The sequence below is a fragment of the Pteropus alecto genome, unplaced genomic scaffold (assembly GCF_000325575.1).
Source record: "Pteropus alecto unplaced genomic scaffold, ASM32557v1 scaffold3, whole genome shotgun sequence".
In the NCBI taxonomy this organism is placed as follows: Eukaryota; Metazoa; Chordata; class Mammalia; order Chiroptera; family Pteropodidae; genus Pteropus; species Pteropus alecto.
In genome coordinates this window covers 24,739,544-24,766,222 of record NW_006442484.1, presented here as the reverse complement: position 1 = coordinate 24,766,222, position 26,679 = coordinate 24,739,544, and the positions used below count along the sequence as shown (strand labels likewise).

Here is a 26,679-nt window from a genome sequence, read left to right as displayed (position 1 = left end):
CTGGGAGGCCAAGTCCCCCATCTCTATACACACCTCCTCTCACCCACCTGGGGGCAAGACCCACATGACCTAACCAAAGCAGTAGCCCTCTCCCTACATCTAGATCAGAGTTCCAAATCTAGGTTTCACCATTTACCACTTGAGGCTAAAATAGGCAAGCTACTTAATTTCTACTTAAAATTTGAGCCTCAAATTGCTCATCTATAAAACAGAAAATTACTACCTCCAAAGATGTTTTAGAAAATAGGCTAAAGGTATGTAAAGTGCCAGCAAAACATCTGATAATGGTAAAAGGTCAATACATATCGGAACCTTTCCTCTCTGGCTTGCCCTCTATCCCCTGCCTCTTGAATTCCCTTTAAGCTCTTAGAGTCTATTTAAAAAATAAGAAAAATTTGTACTTTAAAATATTACCTTTGAGTAGAATCATCCCTTTTCATACATGTGTAGTAGGCATATATATCTTTTTTAAAAACTATTTTTTCCCTTACCATCTGCGGCAGTACAGCGAGAAGCCAGTTCCCACAGGACTAATCCCATGGCGTACATATCTATCCTCAAAAATGCATCCCTTTGGAAGTTTATAGCACCCTCTAATACCTCTGGAGCCATATACCTCCGGGTACCAACCTGAAAAAGATATTAAAAGCAAACAGTATTCATACATTAACTTTATGAACTAACATTTTATGATTTTGTAAAAAAAATCAAAACCAAATGTGGTCTATTATCAGATAATGTGACTAAATTATGACTACTAGACTACAGAGTCAAGCAAAATTTTATTCCATTTCAAGTAATAAAACAGCCAAGACAATGGGAAGAGAGGAAGCATCAATCGGTAGAGACCGATTAAACAAATAGAGTATTATACAGCTCTTAAAAAAAAAAAATGAGGTAAATCTATAAGGACTGATACAGAAAGATTTCCGAAAATACTGTAGGATGAAACAAAGTATTATATATGCTAATAATTTTCTGCATACATTTAAATACATCAACAAACATTGTGCTGGCATAGGCTTAGAATTATTTCTCCCTTCCAGAAGTAATCACAAGAAACTGAACAAGAGTTGTGGGAAGAAGAATGGAATAGAGAAAAAAGCTATGTACTTTTCAGTTGTACCTTTGCATACTGTCTGAAATGTTTGGGTTTTTTTTAATGGTGACATTGGTTAACGAAATCCATTAAGTTTCGGGTACCCAGCCAAGAGGTATCTTTTTAAAAAATACTTTAAGTGTTTCTCTTTCTCTGTATTAAAAAAACAAACAAACTAATAAACAATACAAGATGTAAAAAGAATTACCCAAAAAAGGATAGATAAACTTTAAAATTCTATTTGTACAAAATCTATGTGTTTACTCATTGTCTTGGAGTTCTTTATTTATATATGTCCCTAACAATTTTGTATTTTTCAGTAACAATAGTTACTAAGCTAGTACAGCTTGGTTGGTTGGTACTTGACGACATTCATATATGGATGCTTAAAAAACTTGTAAGATAGCTGGGTAGATCACAGTCTACTAGAGTATTAATAGATCTAGGGAGTGGCCCAGATATTGGTTTTTATAAAAAATTCCATCCTGTAATCTCTAGACTAGAAGTTGGGCAATTAACTGCAAATATACAGATAACAGAGATGCTTTAAAAAAAAAATTACAGACTACTAAGATCTCAAACTTGAAGTTTTAATTCATTTAATATGGAGAATAAAGAAAAAACAAGTAACTCTACTCTTTTTGCTACTTTAAATAACTATTTTAATTGTGCAATATGTAAAATGTGTGATAACATTCATTTTTATATTTTCTGGTCTATGAATCTAAAGTCAAGGAACCAATGATGCAAGCACTTAGTTATTTTTACCTCATCATGTAACCCAGTTGTGAAGGTGTTAAAAGATATAAATGAGTCCTAAAATTTTTTCTTAAAAAAATATCGGGGAGGATTATGAGGTATCCAAGGATTAAACTATTCCCAAAATTTGGTCTTATAATAATCAATCATACAATAAGCTCACAAGTTTGTCCCTAGGCTTTTTGAACAGTCTCCCTCTCAGTAATATTCTCCACAAAACTGCCTGCATTCCCAAATATGTTTGTGTCAACCTTTCTAGAACTATGACTGCTGATCATTGCACCAAACTAAATTCTTAAATCATTAGTCAATATTGCCAAAATGTGTTGTGCTATGATTATTTGATAACTGCATTCTTGGAAGTCAATAGGATATACTGGGAGAAAAAAAAAAAAAAGCTGAGAATTAGATGAACAAATAATTTCCATGATCTGAAAGATGGAGAAATGATCATACCACAGCCTAAGTCATTTGGCTTTGTAAGAAAACATCACCTTTCAGGACAAACTTTCTGATTAAAAGGTGACCTTGTAGGATTGAAAACACCTTTTCTAGCCTCACAGTTTCTGAGAATAAAATGTATGTATGATATTTTTTCCCCTTCTTTGGCCTTAAAGGTTCCCATTACAGAGATCTCTCTGTGTAGTCTTTTGACTACAGTCTCCTCACTCAGGGCTTTACAAGTGCTCAGAACCTTGCAGAGAATTCAGAGAAAAGCTATAAAGTTGATTATAGAGTTAATGAAGCAATAAAGTCCAAGAAGCAAGAAACTATAATTGCTGCCTGGTAAAATGGGCAGTAGATCTTAATATGCTACAACATGAATAATGACTGATTAGTCTTTCATTCCTCTTAAGAAAGAAGTAACAAGTTAAAATGTGGATTCTTCTTCAATTAGCTTTAAAAATAGAATCCAAGAACAGCTGTCTAGGTTGTTTTTTTTCAATTAATTAATTATTTTAATTGAAGAAATTATTTAAATTTTTTCCCATCTACCCTCCCCCCTCTACCCTACCTTCTGGTAACCACTAGTTGTCTAGGCTGTTTTATGAATTGCTTGATCTAAACCACTTGAAGTCCTAAAAGTCCTTCACCATCATATGAAAATGTCTTCCTCAGCAAATTTAACATTATACTCTTAAGAGAGTCATTTTATATTAGATGCCAATTTAATAACCATATTAATTTTAGATCAATTCAATCCAAATATTCCATGCTAAGAAAACCTAGGACAAGATTATTTCTTCTTACAGTTTATAGTTATCATCCTTACCTGTCCATGGGTATCGCCTGCAGACTTGCCAGCCTCAAACTTTAACGCCAACCCAAAGTCAGCAATACAAGCTGTTAGATTGTTTTTCAACAGCACATTTTTACTTTTGATGTCCCTTGCAAATAGAAAGATAGACAAAGTATTCAAATTAAGTTTAAACAAGTTACATCTTTTAAATTTTTTACTGACAGTGGGAAAGAGGGAGACTATGTATGCTATAAAATAATAATTACTGGAAAGTATGAAATACAGAAAAAGGGAGAGGAGGAAAAAGCTTAAGCAAAGTCTCCATATAGCTTGAAACACAAGAGTACAGTGATAAACTCCAATTCATAACATGGATAGTAAGGAGGCATTCTTTCCATAACATAGTATTATCAGAATTATAAAGAGGTGCCATTCCAAAAATACCAATCATAAAATTACTGTTTTCTAAGATAATAAGAATATACAGAGTTTATAGCTAGAAACTCCCTTGAAATAGAACTTAAAAAAAAAAAAAAAAAGATTTTAGAATTTTCAAAGAATTGCCGAATTGAGGCCTTCTGCCTATTGGTACAGGTCTACATTTTAGAATGGTCTCTTATTTTAGTGGTTCTTATAGTCATCAGTCTGTATATAAAAAGCATTTCTAGGAATATGTAACAGAAACTTTCACCATAAACATACGCTGCTCCAGTTAGATTCTGGTGTCCTGAAAGAGTGACCGTTTTAAGGCATTCACATAGCCTCCTCTACACACTAACCTCAACAGGTTCATCCTAGAGATCATTATACCCAAGCTAAACATATTTGTGCCATGAGCAATGGTTAAATTTATAAGTATAGAAACAGAGACAAAGGGTGGGACAGAAGCGGCATAGGAGACACTAACAAATGCTACCAAAACCAATAACTTTAGACTCAAAAAATTTTTAGGGACCCTACTCCTAATAACCTTTGATGGCTCCAAAGGATTAGTTCCCTATAGAACTGGGTAAGGTCCAGAAGGAAGCAGTTAGACTGTATGTAGCAGGTGAGAAGAGGAGCTATTTCTGAGGTGGAGGTCATTAAAGGTCTGCAAAACCAGAATCTATGTTAGAGCTGGAATAAAAGTAATGCTTCCTAGCAACCTGAAACACCACTAGGGGCACTCGACTAAGTATCTGTTATGAATCGGTTCAAGCCTACTTTTAAAACAACCATCTTTAAATTGACTACTACAAGATGAAAAACTGGTTCCAGGTTCAAGGAAGTTAAATATGCAGTGTCAAAATGAATCCCATGGTTAAAGGAACTAACATTTTCCTTTTTGAGGGTATGACAATTGTTAGGTCCAAGGACTATTTCTTCACTGAAAAAAGGCAATTAAGTAATAAACCCAATTGTTCAAATAATGCCTCCTTCCACCTCAGCTCAGGTAATGTTCTTGTGGTCATTCAAAACACAAGCAAAAAAGATATTCTAAGTCTCTCCTTAATTACACTCCCTCATACCTATTTATAATCATCTTTGAAGTAAGTCATGTTTTGAAGTACAACAAATTCTTTCTCTTTCAATTTAGAGAAAATACACTTTCATTCTTAACCATGCTTTCAGAAATGAGACTAATTAAAACATAAGTCAATAATTAAACTAATGATGACTAACAATTAAGCTAATGATGTTAATATACAGATTATACAAAATACTTCCTGGCCAATCTCTCAAAACTAATTTGAAAAACAAATGAAAATCATTCTACCTCCTATAGCATGATTAGATAACTAGGGGAAAAATAAATTTGTTCAGGGGATTAAAAGTTTAAATAATAAACAAATATTGAATTATGTGGGAAAATAATATAAATTTAGCTCTACCTGTGAGATATGGCGGGTTTGTGGCCATCTTTTAGGCCAGGTATATCCTCATGTAAATATGCCAATCCTCTAGCCATGGTTTCTGCAATATGACACAATTCATTCCAAGAGACCACATTAGCTTTAAGAAAGTCTGACAGTGAACCCTAAAGAAAGGGGGGAAAAAAAAAACAACTTATGCTCTTGACAAAAGCCATATATGTATATGGAGACTTTCCTTTTTACTTTTAAGAGGTTATAGAAGGCAACATATCTTTCCTTTTGGTGTATAATTATATCCAAAAAGCAATCTTTCTGGAATGGTTCAAGTTTCATATTAATAAATATTTGACTAGAAAAGAATACCACTATTCTTTAAAGGTTTACTACAAGCACAGATGGTCAATTTCCCTTTATTTAAAAGGCAAAAGTTTATTTAAAAAAAAGACTAGCTGAAAATCTAAAGTTCCAGAAAATATTTAAAAGGTTAAAATATACTGACTGTAGAGATGTTATATCATAAGAGTAGGAGAACATAAAATTAAGACATAGAAATAACAACTTAAAGAATCTTCCTCTAGATATTACTGCCATCATTTTGGTCAAGAATAAAGAGAAGTAAAAGAGAAACTTATATCTGACAACGATGAACCTGACTGTCAAGGAGAACATAATTTCCTACTTCATTAATGTAAACTCTCAAACTAATTCTAAAAGTAGAAAAATTGAGGGAAAATCGCAACTGTGTTCTGGTAATAATTACCCTACAAATGAGTGACAGATCAAAGATCAGATAAATTTCCTGACTCTAGTTTTACCACTAACCTACACTGATTACTGAGTTTTAACAAACAAAATTCAAGCTGAAAAAAGGGCTCATGTAATCAAATGGATGGTAAATGGTAAATGAAAATTACTAAGCATTGGTTATACTAAAATAATTATTTGTAAAAGGTAACTGCAGCATAAGAAATCAGGACTAAAAACTAGTTTTATATAAATAGAGGACTGGGTGAAAAAGTTGCCATGTTTGCTCTTTTATCAAAATAAATTATTTTATTATTATTTTTTTTAAATTTATTTTTAGTTTTTTTTTTTAAACGCCTACAGCACCTGGTATTCCTAGGTGGTCTCCCATCCAAGTACTAACCAGGGCGAACCCTGCTTAGCTTCCGAGATCAGACAAGGTCGGGCACATTCAGGGTAGCATGACTGTAGACTAAATTATTTTTTAAAATAGATTTTATTTATAAATATCAACCAACTACAATAACATACTGTTCCCAGAAAATTAAGTCTGAGGGATTAGTAATCAACATTAGGTAGGCAAACCAACCCAGACTTTACTGAGTTAAAATGGAAAGAAGTTCTACCTTTTCATGAAATGCTGTGATTAGCCAAAGATCCACATCAACACTGGTGCCTCGTTTTTCTGCACCAATGAACTGTAATATGTTCTCATGCTTCATTCCAGGCAAACTGTAGACTTCATATTCATTTTGCCATGACTGTTTGTCCTAGAGTCAAAAAAAAGAACAGTAAAGAATACAAAGAATACACACAATAAACCCTATCTAAGTGATTACTCAATAAGTTCTAAGGCAAACTAAAAGAAGAAAAAGCTAATACTAAAGACTCTTTAGTTTCACCTTTTAATAAAAGAAAAATCTGACAGTAGTTAACAGTTACATACCAAATGCCCTTCCTTGTTCCCTCAAAACACACTTCTGAGTTTCTAGTTTGTAAATACAGGAGTTATCAGAAATGCTGCACATCTGTATCTAATAATGGCAACACATTCTGTTTACAAGTTAGTACTACAGTGTAATTTCATCATGGTTTGAAGTTACTTGTATTACTGTTCAGAATAATCTCCCAAAGAGATGAAATTCAGATAGAATGACTTCATCTAATTAGAAAACATTTTTTTTCAAATACTAACATTATATCAAACACTCTTAATAAACTGTTTAGAATACCCTGCAAAGTCAACAGAGAGCAATGGAGTATAAATACGCAATGCAATAATTTAAAAACCATACACTCATTTGTTCCTGCTACTGATCCATGCCTACTACATATCGACTTATAAAGGACCGAGTTGCTTTTCACAATGAAAGGATAATGAAAGTGGAAGGCATGACTGCATAACGATTAGGAACCCTCTAAATCCAAACTATCTAAGAACCTTTGGCAAATTACATATCATTCAGTTTCTTCATTAGCAACCTTAGGCTTGTAATAGCATCTGCTACACAGGATCGCTGTATCATATGTGTGTGTGTGTGTGTGTGTGTGTATATATATATATGGATAATATATAGACACATATTAGTGAGTACTCGTATATGTAAACCACCTCTACCAAACACAATAGAGGCATTCAATAAAATGTTAGCTACTGTTATTTTATTACTTATGTCAATATCATCCAAATATTTGTGAATCTTGGCACAGCAGAATAGACTCTTCCTCTGAGGACTAAACTATATAGTATCTGCATTTTCACCAAAAAAAAAAGTAATAAACTTCTTCACAGATTCTAAGAAATTGGCTCTAGAAGTGGTAAGAAGGCTAAAATCTAGGTATATTAAGACATTAAGACAAAGAAAGTGATTAAAGAACTTTGGAATAAGGAAGATCCACTGTCTAGGTGCAGTAGTGGAGCCTAACCCAGCCAGGATCACAATACCATGCATGGTATCAGCCACAGAGGTGTATAAGCAAGGGACAAGGAAGAGGAATCATCACAGATCTATACCACCAATGGAACAAAGCAAAACATAAGACAGCTCAGAGGTGCACTAGACCAGAGTTTTATGAGGTCAACTCCCTTAAAAAAATAATAAAAATAATAAAATAATCAACAGTAAACCTATCATTTAGAGTCCTGGTTTTACTGCCTCTGAAAATTCACCAAACAAAATCTGAAGTGATTACATAAACACTCAAAGTAGAACAAAAATGAATCAGTTTGGTAATACACCTCCAAATGGCAATTCTAAAACAAAGCACACTATTCTATCACTCTTCTGTTTTTTTTCTGGTAATAAGGTATTAAAACTTAACTACTCAGACAATTAATTATATTTTTTATTAGAATCCTCATCTTTGCTTTGCATTTCTTTAGAATTTTTATTGGCAAAAGACCTCCTGTATGTTCATTTATTGTAATTCCACCACTCCAAGCAAATATAATGACTACTGTACCATTAATTACAGATTAAAAAACTAATAAAATACCTGTATTGGAAATATTTTCACAGCCACATATTCATTGAGCAACTGGGCTTTCCAGACACAACCAAATCTTCCCCTTGCTTTCACTTCTAATAATTGCAGTGGCTTCAAACCTAGTAATGGAGAAGGTGGGGGTGGTCCTGGGTCCTACAGACAAACAGTGATAATATTATTAAAAAGCAGCACTTGATATGTATCATTCTAAGTATGAGGGGGAAAAGTGAGTATACTGAGGAATCAATGGATAGAAACAGTAAACACATACAAATGAATTAACTTCAATCTTACCAAAACTGAGTTCTCAAGCATTACTAATTATCTATAGTGATCACAAGGCAAGTAACCTGAATTAAGAGTTTTCATAGTAACATTAAGCACTAATGCTATATATGTATAGCAGGAGAAAAGATCTAAAATCTTTTTGATTCAGTCTAATTTTCCCCAACTAAGATTTTCTGTGACCTGTAGGATACTACTAACAGTATTCCCATGGTTTCATCCAGTTGATACTTCCTTACAGGATGAGGATTTGAAAAGTGCCAGAAATAGCAAAATATGACTGTGTCTCAAATCCTCTCCTCGAAATCCATGACTTTCCCCAATAACTATTTAACTTTAAATCTTTTCTTCATTAATCTCAGAAATATACAATCATTTTCAAACACATTGCAGATAGATATATCAAATATAAAGCACATAAAAGAAATGTCAGTTAACACTGCAATAGCCAAACTGTTCCGTTCATTCTAATTTTTCAACCTATTAACAATTCCTCTTTTTGCATATAATTATTTCTCAAAATTGATCTGAGACAAAAATTATTAGTGTCCTGGGTCTGACTGGCAAAGAAAGCACAAATAATAATTCAGAAAGTAAGTGGTCATCATAGATGATAAGGTACAGCAAATGAAAGAGAAGTGTACTGCTATAGTTCTTTTTTTTAATGGAGCAAATACAGCATACAAACAGGAGTACAGCATTAATAAAGCACAAGGGAATCCTTCCTATACAAAGCAGTGAGGCAACCCTTCATGAAAGTATTGTTACCAGTTTAATATCTGCAACAAAAAAGGAGATGCAGGAAGCCTTTTGGAAAGCTTCTAGAGAACAGTAATAAAAATGTTTGAAGGGCTACAAAAATGAGTATTGTAAGGAGCAACTAAAATTTCTGTGGCTACAGCAACAGACATTATGACACTGGGTGGCACCTAAGACACTGGAAATAGTATGTCACTCCTATATCAATGCATCTTTCTCTGACTTTCTTCTCTTAAAAAAAAAAAAAACGACAACAGCAACAAAAAAACCTCTTCTAAGCTTCAAGACTGTTAGTGTTCCCTCTTTAAGCATTACTCAGTCCACTGGTGCCACTCAAGATTTTTAAAAGTTGACATCCACATTAGAAGGACCCTCAACAACAGAAACATTGTAAAGTATTAAAGAGGAAAAATATGCAATTTCTCCTGAACCAAAGTAGACAATCTTTCACAAAATGGTTTCAGAATTCCCATTTTAAAACACTAAGATAAACTACAAGACTTCCTGTGACTCATATCAACCTCAGATATTTATTTTTAAAATGTCTGCAAAAGTTACTTTTCCTTCACACATTCAAAACATGAAAGGTTAGTAGTGCTAAAGAGTGTTTTCATTTAACAGAGTGACGAATCAAGGAAGTCAGATATAAACCTCATAGAAGTATGGTCCCTGAAGTTATAATCCTCAGTGAGAGGGGACACAAGAATCTCTAGAAAGGTTTTATCAAAACTAAACCCTCCCCGCCTCAGTCCTTGACTGATCATTTACTCTTGTGGTTATTAGGAGATTCTACTGAAAAGAGTATGTTACGTAAGTGGATGTAGAGATGCAAGGAAAAAAGGTTGAAAACTACTCTCCTAAAGGCAAAGGAAACTACCCAGTGCTCAAAGTCCAAGAATTATTGGGTAACTGTATGAAAGAATAGTTATGCTAACTAAACTGAACAAGTTCAACTTGAAAAACTAAATAACTCTAAAGTTAAAGTCAATGATTCCCCTTCCTTTAGAGATAATTTTACTAAAAAATCATGTTTTCAAAGTAGGGATGCCAAAAACTAAAGTGTACAGATAAGGGCTGAAAGCTGAAGAGGTAAAGGGTAATGTGGTTCTAAATAACCAGGTAAAGGGTAATGTGGTGCTAAATTTAAACACTAAAATTGTTAATAACTTTTACATAAACTGATGATGTCTTTTAGATAACAAACACATTGCCTATTCTCTCTTCTAAAGAGTACCAACCACCTGGATATGATTGAGTCTGTATAAAATAGGATTTAGATAACTTAATTCATATGTCAAATTAAGAACATGTCAGCAGTTCAAAATATGACTTAATATGATACTGATCCTAACTTTAGGAAACATACAATAATTTTCAATGTCTATGCTTAGAAAAAAACCCACTGAATGTTTTGCAAACGTAGAGATAAACTTCAAAGTCCCCATGTTTCCACGGCTCTGTTTGGCAGGTTTCTAGCTACCATCATTTCAGTGAGAAATCTTAAGGTTGCTCCCCTGATGGTATTACTATTGTATAATAACAGCCTGAAAACACACTGATGTCAAAATTATTCATAAGTAAAAAGCATAAATTAAGAAGGGCCAGTTTTCAAAGGGTGAGAAAAAGGTCTACAAAAGCACATTCCTATGAAGTGTTAAAACTTTTAGAAATGGTATGTATTTTTAAATAATATTCTATAATATTTAAAAGGCTGGATTCAAAAATGAGTAGCTCTGTAAGAGATGATAACTGTAGAAAATCTGTAAACCAATCAACTAAACTTTTTGCTATTTCAATGAAAAAATAACTAGAATATTCTTATTTTATACTTCTCAGCTCTTCAGTAAACTGTAGGAAGCTTTAACTGAACCTCTAATATCTAGTTTTGACTTATTCCATAATCTAAGATTAGAAATGATTTTCAGTTTATTAACATCTTTATACTAATTTACCACAAAAATACTTGATTCTAAAGATTTATACCTTTAAAATATATAAACATCTGGGGAGACAAATTCAGACCTGAACTTCACAATGACAGCAGCATTCTGATGTTATCCATAAAACATGGCATTGCCCTGCTACATAGAAAAACCACTTGGGCCAGGGGGGCGGTGAAACTATAAGCGCTACAGAATTCCTGAAAATTTTCCCTAAGTCTCCAGTTCTCTTGCAGTATCCATGCTAATTGTGCACAGTTAAAAATATATTCATTAGAACATGGTTCTGATTATATCTCTTCTTTACCCCTTTCCATGTGAAAATTATAGCACTGAAAGGCATGGTGTTTTGAAGCAACAAATAACAATAACTGGAAAAAGTGCCCCTCACCTTGACACCACTACCCAATATCATTATTATAACCAATATTGGAATAAATTATTAGAACTGAAGAGCTGCAAAGTAGTCTGTGATCATTTTACTTATCCTGAGTTCTCCATATGAAGGGTGAACTCAAATCTAAATAAAGCCTTAACCCCTACACAGCAAAAGATCAAGTTATACTTCTCTAGCCTGCTCATCTGTTTAAAATATTAAAGATGAAAGAAACTATCTGAAAATAGAGATTTCATATTAAAAGATAATGGATTTGACCAGAAAGTCAGCCCCAGTCAAAAATGGGCACAAGCTATCTTTTAAACTAATGACACAATGTAAAAATTAACCAGTATGAGGTTTTCAGGCTAAAAATGTAGCCATTCAGTGCTAACATCTAATCAACTAAGCGTTGCTTCCACATTCCACCTTAGATAAGTATATATACTGTCAACAATCCTTTAAAACCAAAAACTGTTACCATGGCAAGTCAATCATGTTTTCAATACTAAAAATGGAAAAAAATTCATAACATAAATGTATAAACTTATAAAGGATGCACAATAAAGCAACAAAAAAAAATCTAAGAACAAAATGTTTAGTATGCATCCACAAAAAGTTCCACAACCATTAAACAAACATCAATGCATCTTACCTCTATCATTATATGAAAGGCGTGCTTGTGAAGAAAAAACACAGGCAAAAGAAATTACGATTTATATCCAGAATGAAATGAAAAATGACACATCAGTTACAAAAGTGAAGGAAGGAAAATAATGATTTAGCTTTTTAAAAATTGGCAATGATCTAATGTATCATATTTCTAAAATAGGGACTGGGAACACTTTCCTTATAAACAAAGGAAAGTCATATAAAAAAAGTGGACATTACCTATCAGATAAGGGATATTATATGGATAACTCCAGTATGACCCAAGTTACCTGATCCAATGGACTTCAAGCCAGAAAATAAACTAAATAAACCAAGTCTTAAATAACTGTTACTTATTTTTCTAATAAGTTCTAGAGTCTAAACTATAAGAGTTAAAGTAATTTAATTGAGAAGATATTCATTGGAATTGGCTTCCGGACACCAGAGGGCAGTATTGCCTTTAACAAAAACTGTAGGAGCACCATTGAAGACATTTTTATATAGCTAGAATAAGTAGAATAAGTTTCTCAGACTGCTTCTCTTATACTTGTTTTAAGAATCTCTAGCATCTCCTACTTCCTGAACTGCTTCACTCCCCTTTAATGGAATACAGTAGAATCATACTAGCGAGACAGAAAAATGTGCAACGATACATTACACTGATATACTAGGGTAACAATACAACTAGGGTAATAAAAGAAGACAAGGGAATAAGATCAGAATTAAAAGTAGAACAGAGTGAGAGACCAGGCCTATTGCTAATCTACTTCCCTAGCCAAAGCAAGAGTGAAGAAGTCAAGCAGAGATGGTCCTGGGAACAAGGGTCCATGCATACTTTTCAATCTGAGGACATAGAGAACAAGATTTTCATTTTCCTAGTCATCTAAAATAAGTAAGGGCCCAAATTTAAAATTAAGAGCAATACTGTCACCAGTGTAAAGGAAGGCTATAAATCCTTTAAACTGCTGATTATATTCCCCGACTTCCAATATTTCTACAGTATTTCTACAGAGAACAATAGCACTGACAAAAAAAGATTTGACAACTCATTTATCTGTACCAGTTGCTTAACTAGTTTTTTTTTCTTGATTTTTTCCAATGATATTGATTCCAGATTATTTATAATTCATCTAAAAGGCTTAGCTAATCCTACTATGAAAACATCGGTACTCCAGAGTAAAATTCATCCGTTGAAAGAAATATATGCCACATGAATAACTAGACTATTGCTTCCCAAGGCTTAAGCATCTCTCGGGTTTTGTTTTTATACAGGTGCTTTCAGAGATAAAGATCCCACTGTAATAACACTGTGTAAGTAGGCGTTATCCATGCATCTTATTAAAAAGTATAACTTTGCTCAGTAATACTTCTCAACAAATGAATATTAGAATAAACTGTGGAATGATCAAAACTAAACAACAGACACCATAAACATGCCTCAATGTATAAATTATGTTACAAAATAAAAGGGTCAAAACAGAATCCAAAAAACTGAATTCACTGAAATACAGAAAAAGCAACCAAACAAAGTAATTTGCATTACAAGATGGAAAATATAATTTGAATGTCACCCACTATAACTGGAGGTAAGGTAACACTGAAAAACCAAATCAGCACATTAATATCAATTAATTAATTAGCTGAATGAGAGACTACTTATTCCTTAAGGGGAAAAGAAACGAACCGCCAAACGGAAAAAAAGAAATGAATAGTACTTCTCTGTTCATTCAACAAATCTTTGAGTGCCTAGTTTGTGCCAGGCACTAACTAGCCAGGCTCTCATGATGCTTACTGTCGTGTGGGGAAGAAACACTAATTGAAGATTATATTAATGAAAGCATAATTATGAAATAAGAGCAATAAAAAAGTAATAAGTCAAGCGAAACCTGACTTACGCTGTCAAGTTAAATAAGAGATTTATCTGAGGAGAGGATCCTTGAGAAACAGAGTATTACAGGGAGGAAGAAAAGGTACAAAAACAGTACTGGGACACATCCTAGATTTCTCACTAGTATAACCAAATGGTTACTGGTTCCATTTACAGAGAATCAGGGTTGAGAGAGAAGATCATGACCCCTGAATGTTAAGTGCTTGGAGACATCTAAGTGGAGATATTTAGTAGGCAGTTAGATATACAAAACTGGAATACAAAGAAATCTTTCTAGAAATATGGATTTTGGTTCATTTATATAATATAAATAAATATAGATATGTACTAAAATTTTTCTATTTACTATTTAAATCATTCTAAAATTTTTATATATTTTGAGGTGGGGAAGGGATAACTCACTCAATAACTTCTTAGAACTATCAAGGAAAATTAAGGACCCGCCACCCAAAGTATTTTAAAACTGACAAATTCTAAATTTGTCTCCTCGTAGTCATCAAATTATCTTACATTCTAAGAAATTTTACAATCAATAATTATAAAAAGACTATTGCCAAGCAGATAGAAATAGAATCTATAAAGAAATAACAGTGTTCATATCAGGACAAATGTTTCTGAGCTAGGGAAAGCAAGACATTATACATGATTCTATCCAATTATATCTTCAAAATTCCTTTCTGATATCAACTCCTACTTCCTACAGTTTCTCATTTAACTCCTCCTGAAAGCAAAGACAGAACAAAGTGGATGAAATTAGCATTCTGAATACGTTCCCTAAGAAGTGGTTAGCTCCTCAGGGGTTAAAAGTCTAAAAGACATGTAGGCACAATCATTCTCCTTTTGGTTGCCACTCAGAAGCATGGGTTGATTACTGGTATAAAAAGTTTTATTTTTATTTATTTTAGCATTTGTATTCTGCAAGTAAGGCTGAAAAAAAGAAAAAGTACCATGCCATACATTAATAAATTGTGATGTGGTAGAGTGGTTATGTTAATCTATAAATCTATATATACACACTATAAAAATTATTTTAAATGTAATTTATGCTCTCCGACCTCTCCCTTTATCCAACTTTAGTTTTTTTATGGACCCCACCCGATTATCTACCAAAATAAACCATCCAGTTAAAATTAGTTCAATGGATAATAATCCCTGGATGTAAATGCTCAAGCATTGCCACTCAGCAGGACTGACTCTAGGCCAAGTCACTTCATCTATCTGTGCTTCGATTTTCTGATCCTATAAAATGGAATTAATAAAACAGAATTTATATCATGGGGTGCTGAAAGAATAAATGGGTTAATATGTATAAAGTACACTGTGTAATGCTTGACAGAGTACTCAGAATGAAATCTTTTATTAAACTAAATTAATTTCAGAATATTGGCATATGTCTACAATGGTTTCACCAAAAATGATACCTTTTGAGTACAATTTTGAAGTTGTTGCTGTGTGAGTAATAACAGTTAACACTTATTAACAACTTAACGTTAGCTAAGCGCTCCAGATATGGCTCTTTTCTTAATTACTACAGAACTGGAATCAGATATTTCTCCTCCTTTCTTCCATCTCTGCCCAAAATTACTGAAGAAACTCCCTTCTTACTCTCATTATCCCTCATTTCCAAGCTGCAAAGTCAAACCACCAATCAACCGACATACTTTTTGTTCACCTACATATTAACTGTGAGCTCCTAAAGGGCCGGCAAGGACTGTATGGATGCCACTTACCACTATACATCCAGCAGGGTGTCTGGCACACATAGGCACTCAAGTATTCAGTGAGTGATTAAGCAAAAGCAAACAAAACAAACCAACAATCAAACTTGAGAACCTCCAAGCCTGATACAAGCAGCTTTCAATAACAAATGGACTTTTTCATTTTTATACTTTCAAATTAATAGAAAAAGATTTGACAGTGATAAAGTAGCTGGGAATGAAGGAACAGATCTAGGACGAGATCCAGGAAATAAAGAACAGAGAGAAAAGCAAACCCACTTCTTCCTCTCAATCATCTCCTTGCCAGACAAGAAAAAGGAGAAACAATGTACTCTAGTTTATATGAATCAGTCCTATTTGTAAATTGGCAGATTGGGCTCTCCAAAGGTCAAAGGAGAACTGGACTAAAATTTTTTCAATTTAAATGAAAGTCAGTTTTAGAAATAAGGTGCTTTGATTAATTTTAATGTGCATCTTTAACTTGTTTTAAGCTTTTAATAAAGCACTTTTTTTCTTTCTTCCCTTTTTGCTTTTGAACACGAAATTTCAGCCAATCTCCATGTGGGCTTGTCTGTGAATTTGTAAGAGAATCAATTTATATACACTTAAGGAAAGTAATTTTTTGTCAAGGTGAATGTTTATGGGTAATTTATGACACTGCTCTCACCATTAGTTTAGAAGTATGTATAAAAGTACGTTGTAATTTAGGTTACCAATACAAAAACAATCACACACAAAGGTGGAACACAGAAGAAAGACACCTGCAGTAGTCTTGAACTATTTCTTAGTCATACACACACACAAAAAAAATGCTCAAGTATAAGACAATAGTGTTATCTTATCATATTTTAAGCATGGTAAAATAACTTAAAAATATTTGTGAAATGTAGGTTCCAGCTCTTAGCAGAAACCTAACACAACCTTAAGCTAATAAAACAACAAATTTTGGTATGTTTTGAGCATACATTAAAGTTCCACTAAAGTTCACTTAAAATAACATCATTTAATCAGAATGAGATCAATTATAAGTACTGAGCTGAAAAACTGTCCTCAGAATACACTTTGGAATAGCATTTTATAGTTTATAAATGAGAAGGAAAAGCATATACTCAAACAAATGAGATTAGAGAAAGGTGTCAAATGATACACACCAACCTGTTAAAATTGGTTATTCCAGGAAAGTGATAAAGAAAAAAGAGGAAGAACAAATGATTTTCTCCCCTTTGAGGGAGGGGCACACTTCTTTCTGTATAATTTGTCTTGTTACAACAATAAAGTACTTATAGTTAATTTTTAAATAGAGAATTTTCAAAAAGAGAAAGTGAAAAAGATAGAAAAAACAAGAGATGTGTTTGCAAACTCCAACCATTTAGCAGTCAACCTATTTCAAGGACTGCTTCTATAGATGTAATATTTATTTTGCAAGTATAACTAAATATTAGCATATTAAATACTCAACAAAATTTAGTAAATTTCCCCTGTATCCTCCCCAAATAAAGAAGCATACTTCCCTAAATTGACTTGGATGAATGATGCTAATATCACCCTTTCAGTCTCTCATTAATTTTAAATGAGTACATATAAAGATTTATATTCAACAGGACAATCCTACAAAGCATTTTCACAGGTGGCTTGGTTTCTCGGTACATAGTAATTCAACATAGCATAAAACAACAACCTATTATTACTTTAATATTAAAGTCAACAGAATTATTCTGAATGCCCAACTCTGTATCTCAAACCGAAAGTCTTTAGTCCTTATCAGACCAAAACCTAGGCAAAAATGTCATGATGTAAGGACTTTAGAGACGAATCTCATTTAAAAAGTATTAATGTTGCAATACTGTAGTGCTATATATGTAGCCTTTAAAAATTTAACAAGAAGTGCACTTCGTACCTTGTTAAAAGGCAGGTAATTTCTAGCCCCTAAAATGCATTTTCTTATCAAGTGGTATTTTCATCAAAATAAATATAGATCTTATAAGCAAGAAACTTATACTCACATGGTTATGAAAGCAATGCAAATAGTTTTATTGAAACCACATTAACCCTAACCACAATAAGACTTCTTAATAATAGAGTCGGTACATCAATTCTCTCATATTCGTGACTCACTGGTACTAGAAAAACCAGTTTGTGTTCAGTTTACTCACTACAGATTATAAGAGCATCTTCCTATATGTGGAAAGATGGCAAGAGTGACCTAGGTGATACAAATTAAAAGGATGCTTCAAAATAATAATTATAGAAATAATTGAATAATGGCACTCTCTTATAAAAAGCCAGAATACTTCAACATATCTTATCCAAGAAATATGGCCTCAAGATTCATCTTAAAGCAAAGCCTTAAGGCATCTGACTGTTTATTAAATGAATCCCTAGGCATACTGCATAATCACCTTAGTATAACTTTTTTTTAATCACTTTTTTTTCAGCTTTACTGAGGTATAATCAACAAATAAAATTTTAAGATATTTAAAGTGACGATTTGATATATGTATACATTGTGAAGGAACCCCTCTTCTTCCATTGAGTTAACACATTCAACATTTCAAATATTTATTTTTCGGAGGGGGAGGAGGGCGAGAACATTTACGCTCAACTCTCTTAGCAAACTTCATAATAGTATATAATTCTAAATGCAACCAGGTCAATTCAGCAGTTCACCACTTACAGAATGGTTATTACATACAAACACTGTATGAGATACAGTAGTGACTACAATACACCCCTTGTATTCAAGGAGCTTACAATCAAGTAGGAAAATAAAATGTGCACAAATGACTAGAGCCTTTCTCAACTGGGATCACTTCTGTGAATTACAGAAGGCTGAAACTGACTTGAGCACTATTTTCTCAATTCTTTCAAGGAGGATGCATAACTAATCCCAATCTAGATGCATATGATGGATACCTTAGGGTGTAATGGGAGAAAAGAATCAAAAGGTAGACAAGGTATATCATGCTCCAAATTTTGTATTCTTTGCTGTGGATCACTGAGAGTCCTCAAATATTTCTAAGCACAGAATAAAATCAGACATGTAAAATACTATTCTATAGCAACAATATAGACGAAGAGAGAGAACTGGAAGCAAGAACACCAACTATGAAACTATGAAAATAATCTCAGCCTTGGCTGTAATAATGTCCTGGGCTACAAAAAGGATCAGGGAGGATAAAGAGGAAAATGAAAAGAACTTGGTAAATGACAGGACCAAGACTAGGAGAAGCAGTTGTCTCCAAGGTTTTCATTCAGGATGACTGGGAAGCCAATGATACCATGAAACAATGTGAGAAACACAATACTTTATAGGTTATAAAGAAAAAAGAAAGGCTTCGATAAAAACAAAACAAAACAAAAATCACAATAGTAAAAATACTTTTTTCTAGGCCTTTTACTATGCTAGATTTATTTTAAAACAAATATATTTAACAAAGAACCATAATTAAAGACCAGATTTTAAAAAGCATGTATAGTCTCCTATATCACTTCTTCTGAATAAAATATTAATAAAACCAGAAAAAAAATCCTAAACAACTTTGTCTTAGAAATAGAGAATCCCACTATTTAACTGCCAGAACCAGTTTATTAAGAGGATATATGTGGATATCTCTTAGTCCTCCAGAATATCCCATAGGACTGATCTTTTATTTCCCAAGGAGAAAAAAAGACTGAGATCAAATCAATGAATGAGCACAGTATGTGTAACTATAGCTCTTGCTCTGCTGAAAATCATTGTAAATTCTCTTCAAGTATAGTTCTTATTGAAGAAATGACTCGTCAGTAAGACATCACTATAAGTAAGACTAACCTTTTAAAACAGACCAGTTAATCCACAAACCAGCCACTAGCCAAAGCTCTAAGGAAGTTTCCCTAATAAAAGGAATGACAAATTTTATATCATTGTCTAAAAGTATTCAAAGAATTTCAAGGAAAAATGTTCTAGAAATCCATAACAAAAATGTAAGATCTTTTCCTAACCAGTCTTAGAATTAAACTTTAAATATTGGTGCATTAATATGGGATAAAATACAGAAGTTACTTTAGGATTTCAAATGTGTATTATGTCTCCTCTATCTACTTCTATTCCTCAAAAAAGTCTTGAATGCCTACTAGGCATTGGCATTATCAACTCAGACTCACAGGAATCTTTGCCTAAAATCCGATCGATGTTCATAAACCCTATTCTAAAATGTGCTATGAAATTTTTAATGGAAAACACTTGAATATGACCTTCTATACATGTATACAAATTTGTAAAAAAAATAAATTTATTTTCCCTTTTGTCCTATGGGAGACAATGTGATCATGTTACTGCTCAGTTTAGCAGTCAAACTATTCAACAACCAAAAGCAGGAGAACAAATTAGCCTTTAGAATGATTCTGAGATGGCAGAAATGTTTACTAAATTATGTGCAACACCCGAGGCAACTACTTTCCAAAAAAGGCAGAACAACATAAGCAATAAGAGTAAAGATTTAGCTGTCAGAGTCCTTGGTTAAGATTTCAGCTCTGATATTTGTGAGCTCTGCTGTCTCAATTTCTTTATCTATAAAATGGGGATTACACTACATAAACAACCCTGTGAGGTAAATCAAATCAGTGCTTTCCATACCTGGCTGGTTACCAGAATCATCTGGGAAACTTAGAAGAAACTAATATCCCAGGCCCCGTTCCATACTTTCAGGGGTGTAGTCCACGAATTTGTATTTTTTAACTAATTCTAAAGATGATCCTCATATACCAGTCACAATTTGAAAATCACTGGAAAAAAATTATATATTTGAAGTATTTTTAATATTCTTATCTAATTTGTATATTTCTACATATATATTACTTACAAGTACTCTAGTACTTGTTCTAGTACTTGTAAATGTTCAATAAATGCTTGATGTAATTATCAATAATTATTTTGAAATAGAGAAAACTGGGTATTTTGTAACAAAATGGCCCCTAAGTAGTCTTGCAGAACTATTTTGCATAACCTCTCACCAAAAATGAGACTGAAAGCATAGCACTATACTTTCTAAGACATAATGAAAGATGTCATAAGTGAAGAAGTTCCACAATGACAATGCTCCTTTCCCATAATACAGCTTATGACAGAAGGAAACTATAAAGTCAGGCATGTCTTGTATTTCTAATAACAAAGCTTGACCAGGTCATTCCATCAAAAAAACCTTCAAATTCATTTCTTATTTCTCAGTAATTCATACAATTCATCCAAATTCACCACAGAACAATGCAATTACTAAATAAATGTGTACAATAACATTAACCATATCTAAAACAAATACCTAAAACTCACAGAGATGGATAATATTGAAGATCCTTGGTTCTTAATTATGAATAATAACTGCACCTTTCCTTTTTAAAAGTCTAAATCTTTGAATTAATTAGCCTCTCTAAATAAAGTAGCCTCATATACAAGATATTCAGCCTTTAAAAAGAAGTCTAACCATACTTTTGTATCACTATTGTACAAATCAATGTTATCTATAAGATTATATTATTATTCTCAGAGTTCTATTAAGAAACAACAGATCTATTTTTAAATGTAGTTTCCAGTTTGTTCCTATTACACTACAAACTGAGGGTACATTCAGACACCACTATAGTACTTAGTACTCTCTTTCCTAAATGGAGATATTAAATAAAAATAATTACCACCAATTGAAGGTAAAGTGCATTCTATGGCCATTTGGAGTATACTACATTTATTTATTGGACACTAAAATTTTTTATGTTAAAATACTTTTTAGAGATGATATTTAATACACGAATGTGTAAAAGTTAAAATATTTCAGCTGTACAAAACAGTTTATCTACCTAATTGAATAAGGTGTTTTGCTTTTGGGTTTATTTCTACATATACACATCTTACAAAGATTATGGGGATCAATGACCTAATGCTAACAGATTGCTGTAAGTACTGAAAAAGAAGTATGTTATGTAAATAAAGCTTAAAGAGAAGAAATTTTTTGGTTATTAAATTATAGGTCTTTACCATTTTCTTCTATCAAGTTTTAACCATTAATCCTACTGGTATTAGAGAAACAAACCAAGAGATCCAAAAGGCCAAGGTAATCTGATCTTAAGAGTTAAAAGAAACCTAGTAAAAACTAGAGTTTAAAGATGTCTCAAGCAAGAATAACCAAAAGTTATCACCTTTTCTCAGTCTGTAGAATATCAACTATTCATATTAAAAGTCCTTGTAAAGCACAGGGCCAGCGCCAACTGTCTACATGATAGAGAATGAGGAAAAGTTCATCAATTTAATCTGACTACCCACCACACCTACATTTTCAGATATATTCCAGGCCAGGGGAGTGGGATTCAAAAGTCTTTGGTACACACTTGATTAGCTGCAAACAAAAAATATAATACTTGGAACTACCAACAATACATGACAAAAAACGTTGCTCTTCTGTTCCTTTCCTCCAAAACTACTTTTTAATGGATATATCTTCCTGATGCCTTTGTAAAACTCCATACTTTCTTGGTTACCTTTCTGGGTCCCTCCCCATGGTAAAAATGGGTATTTTGGTCAAATAGTCTTGAAAAAGGCACCAAAATTTAAGAATGAAGGAGAGAAAGGAAGAAAAAGGAAGGGTTATGACATCACTCCTCCATCATCGATCACTTTTCAAGAAACTAAGCAGGGTGTATCTCACACAGTAAAGTACTACAATGGCTGTAAAACTCTCCCAAGGAGCACAGGATGGGAATATCCTTCAATCTTCTCTACCTCCACCACAAAGTGAGAAAAGTTTAGGACATAACAAATTAATGTTTGCAAAATTAGCTATAGTTCTCATGACAATAAACATTCAAAAATTAACTCCAAAGAAAAATTATTAGTGGGTTCACCATAGTAATATTACTTAAAAAAATACAATTTAAAACAGCGCAAAGTACAAAACAATAACTTACTTGAGTTGGAACAAGTACAGGAGGATAGGCCATCTTATGATGCCTATATACCCAAAATGCACAAATGACAATCCCCGCAATTAACATAAGTGGCACCAAGGAATAGAGCAAGATGTTGTAATAGGGTGGCTTAGGTGTAACTGGATTTGAAGTAGCTGTGGAAAGGGGAGAAAAAAACTGCTCAGATTTGGTCTATAAAACTCTACAATACTTAATATAGGGTCAAATTTTAGAAGAAAAGTAAGAGTAATAAAACTAAGAAGTAAATTATTCCATCAACACAAATATGCTTTGTTTTCAATCTACTAAACAGACTTCTGTATCTTCCCTGTATACTTACGCTGTGTGACTTCCATCTCAGGAAAATAAGAAAATCTTTCGTTACACATATTCCCCTCACAGCAACAAAAATATACTTCAGGGCTGTCTTTTTTTTCTATACAATCAGTCCTATAAATAAACAAAAGAGGAATAATTAGAATCAATATTATACTGAATCTACATTAAATATTTTTCTGAAGTTCTTCTCAGAGATAAAATAATAAGTCCTTTATAGTCGACTTCAAGATTTTTATTAATAGCCAACGTTCAATTCTTAAAATTCGAAACTGTTCCTGGAATCTTGTTATTAAACTTCATCAAAAGAAAATCATCAGCAGATTTTATAACAATCACACTGACTCCTTGAGACTATGAATACAAAAACTGAACATTATATATAAAACTGTATGTGTGTACATATAAATACACACACACACACACATATGCATACACATAAATAAAGAAACACAAAATGATGCAAGTTCATACCTCATAGCAGAACATATCTCAGTATCAGAGACCCAAACTAGGTAGGCTTGGGAATTAAGAGTGTCATTTTTTTGTAACAATAGATTTAAATTCCCTGAACACAATGAACAGGGTTAAGATAAGCAACAAGTGAAAAACAATATGTAACAACAAACAAGAGAACCTAGTAACTCAAAAACCGATTAGTTAGGCTGATTTGGGGTGGGGAGAAGGGCAGCCTTCTACATAGCACCTAAGTTGCTGAAAAGATAGGGATTTAGCCTCTAGTACAAATGCTAATCAACCACTAAGAAACAGCTATACAGTAGTCCCCTCTTATCCACAGGGGATACGTTCGAAGATCCCAGTGGATGCCTGAAACTGAGAATAGTACTGAACCTTACATATATATATACATGTATGTATATATATACCATGAACTGTCATGTCACTTTACAAATGATACCTATCATAAAGTTTAATTAATAAATTAGGCACAGTAAGAGATTAACAGTAATAATAAACTAGAACAATTATAACAACACACTTATAATAAAAGTTATGTGAATATGGTCTCTCTCTCTCTGATAACTGATCTGATAATCAAGATGGCTACTAAGTGACTAACAGGCAGGTAGACAATGTGCAAATATTGGACAAAGGGATGATTCAAGTTCCAGGTGGGGTGGGACGGCACAAGATTTCGTCTGAACACTCAGAACGGCATGCATTTTTAAAACTTATATATGTTTATTTCTGGAATTTCCCATTCAATATTTTTGGGCTGGAAAATGACACGTAATTGCCAACGGTAACTGCAATCACGAAAAGCAAAACTGTGAATAAGGGGGTACTGCTGTATCTATTTTTTTCAATCGAACATCTAAATATTGCTAATAAACATCGGGTAATTTAAAGATATATCTTACAAGTAAACTGTAAACTTTTGTAATGGTTGTTAGGATAATATGGTTGAATTTAACTTTAAAATGAAAAGCTCAATATTTCAGGGAGAATGCAACTTCAACAAAATTCAAACTTTAAAATGAAATCTATACCAATATTTATCGAGTAGAAAGTAAAAGACAAATGAAAGCTAATTTTTAAGTATAGAGAAATGTATATATAAATATAAATTTAGTATTTAGAATTATGCCTCAAATTATATGTTAACATGATTAAATACCTAGCCTAATTAATTCTAGAAAATTACTTTTCGCCTTCCAATTTCATTCTTTTTACTACTTTTTGCCTCCACACTTTAACATTTCTTGAATCTTCTTTTCCTTTCTCCTACTGTCCTTAATATGTTTTTTAATCAAACTCAGAGCACAAAACAAAAATTCACATGCTTTTAAATTAGCATATGACCCCTAGAAACAAAGCTGGTATAGTAATTATCACTGTAAAAGCAAGCATTTGCACTGAACAATCCACTCCTCATTATCTAGTAAAGTTTAACCTCCAGCAATACTGTTTTATGTCAAAAGCATATTAGCTTTTTACTACAAAGAACAGGGATCTCTGATTTCAACTAATCAGTGATAGTTTTAGATAAAAATAATACTCAAATCTCATTATTTCCCCAACTTCTTCCTACTTATCTTTTTTTTTAAACTGAGATATAACTGACATATGACATATTATTTTTCAGGTATATGACATAATGATTTGATATTTGTATATATTGTGAAATGATCACTACACTAAGTCTAGCTAATACCCATCACTACACATAATTACAAATTTTTTTTGTCCTTGTGATGGGAACTTTTAAGATCTACTCTCTCAGCAACTTTCAAATATACGACACTATTATTAACTATGGTCGCCATGCTGGTATGTTATTATCCCCAGAACCTATTGGTTTTATAACTGGATATTTGCACCTTTTGACCCCTTTCACCCACCCCTCACCCCTATCCCCTGGCAACCACCTATGGTTGGTTCTGTGTATTTATGAGGGGTTTTGTTATTTTTTTTTTAAGATTCCACATTTAAGTGAGATCATAGGGTACTGGTTTTTCTCTATCTGACTTATTCACTTAGCATAATGCCATTAAGGTTCAACCCTGTGGTTACAAATAGCAAGATTTCTTTCTTTTTATGGCTGAATAATTTTCCATTTTGTGTGTGTGTGTGCACACACGCACATCTTTATATCACATAGATTGCTTCCACATCTTGGCTATTATAAATAATTCTGCCATGAACATGGGGATGCATATATCTTTTTGAGTTGGTATTTTCATTTTCTTTGGATATAAACCCAGAATTAGAATTATTGGATCATATTGTAGTTTTATTTTTTTAATTTTTTGAGGAACCTGAAATACTGTTTTCTTAGTGACCCTATTTATCTTTCATAAGAGCAAATATCACTTGATGATCACCTCTGTTACTAGAGAGGCTAATAATCGAAATGCAGCTAAAATGTATAATTATGGAGAAATAATCCCTGGAAAATTCATAGTTACAAGTATACCTTAAATATTAAATATATACTTAAATGACTATTGTAATTTCTCATGAAAAGTGGTGCTAATTCAATTTATGAACTTATTCAATGCATTTTACTATTAATCACATATGGCCAACTACCATAAATTCATGGTAATCAACTGGGGCTCCTGAAAGCAGATCAAGAAGTATCTAGCATTCCATGATTATATCAGTTTTGGGCTCCAAGAAGTCTCGTTATCTAGGACTTTATAGTCTCTACCAGTTATCAGCACCCATCCACAGTGAAAATCCTGTGGCTCAGACAGTTTAAGTGATCAGCCCATATCTATGGGATTCCTTACAGAAAGATCGCCAACAGCAATAACATGTCCACTGTTTTATTTCCAGTACAAAATAAAACAATTTAAGCAAAATCTTTTAAATAAAATGTAGCTTTCTAAGAGGACTGTGTTAGTTCTGATGTAATTCTGAACGTTGAGTTAAAATGTCTCTTGGGGTAAAGAACAAAGGCCTATTTTGTAAGAAAAAAAAAAAAAGGAAAAAAATGTAGTAAGATCAATTTCCTCCAGATACATTAAGAAGAAAACTAAAAGGAAATTAAATACTACGATTAAGCTTTACTCTCCTTGCAGGCAGATTTTCAACAGATATGCTCTCTTTTAAAGCAATTTTAAAAATCCTTTATCCTTAAAATT

The 26,679-nt window shown here is 32.8% G+C and overlaps 1 protein-coding gene and 1 pseudogene across 2 annotated transcripts in view; both read right to left on the bottom strand.

Moving 5' to 3' along the window:
- The window catches only part of ACVR2A (activin A receptor type 2A), an 82,746-nt gene that overhangs the window by 4,851 nt on the left and 51,216 nt on the right, over nucleotides 1-26,679 (bottom strand). For both annotated transcript variants that reach the window (XM_006921050.3, XM_015596765.2), the window contains exons 3-9: nucleotides 23,073-23,182; nucleotides 22,733-22,887; nucleotides 8,192-8,335; nucleotides 6,322-6,465; nucleotides 4,970-5,115; nucleotides 3,132-3,246; nucleotides 492-630 (exon numbers count right to left, since the gene is read on the bottom strand). In XM_006921050.3, the coding sequence (XP_006921112.1) occupies nucleotides 492-630; nucleotides 3,132-3,246; nucleotides 4,970-5,115; nucleotides 6,322-6,465; nucleotides 8,192-8,335; nucleotides 22,733-22,887; nucleotides 23,073-23,182 (953 nt within the window). The remainder of the gene's footprint in view (nucleotides 1-491; nucleotides 631-3,131; nucleotides 3,247-4,969; nucleotides 5,116-6,321; nucleotides 6,466-8,191; nucleotides 8,336-22,732; nucleotides 22,888-23,072; nucleotides 23,183-26,679) is intronic.
- Nucleotides 6,050-6,168, bottom strand: LOC112470523 (annotated as a pseudogene).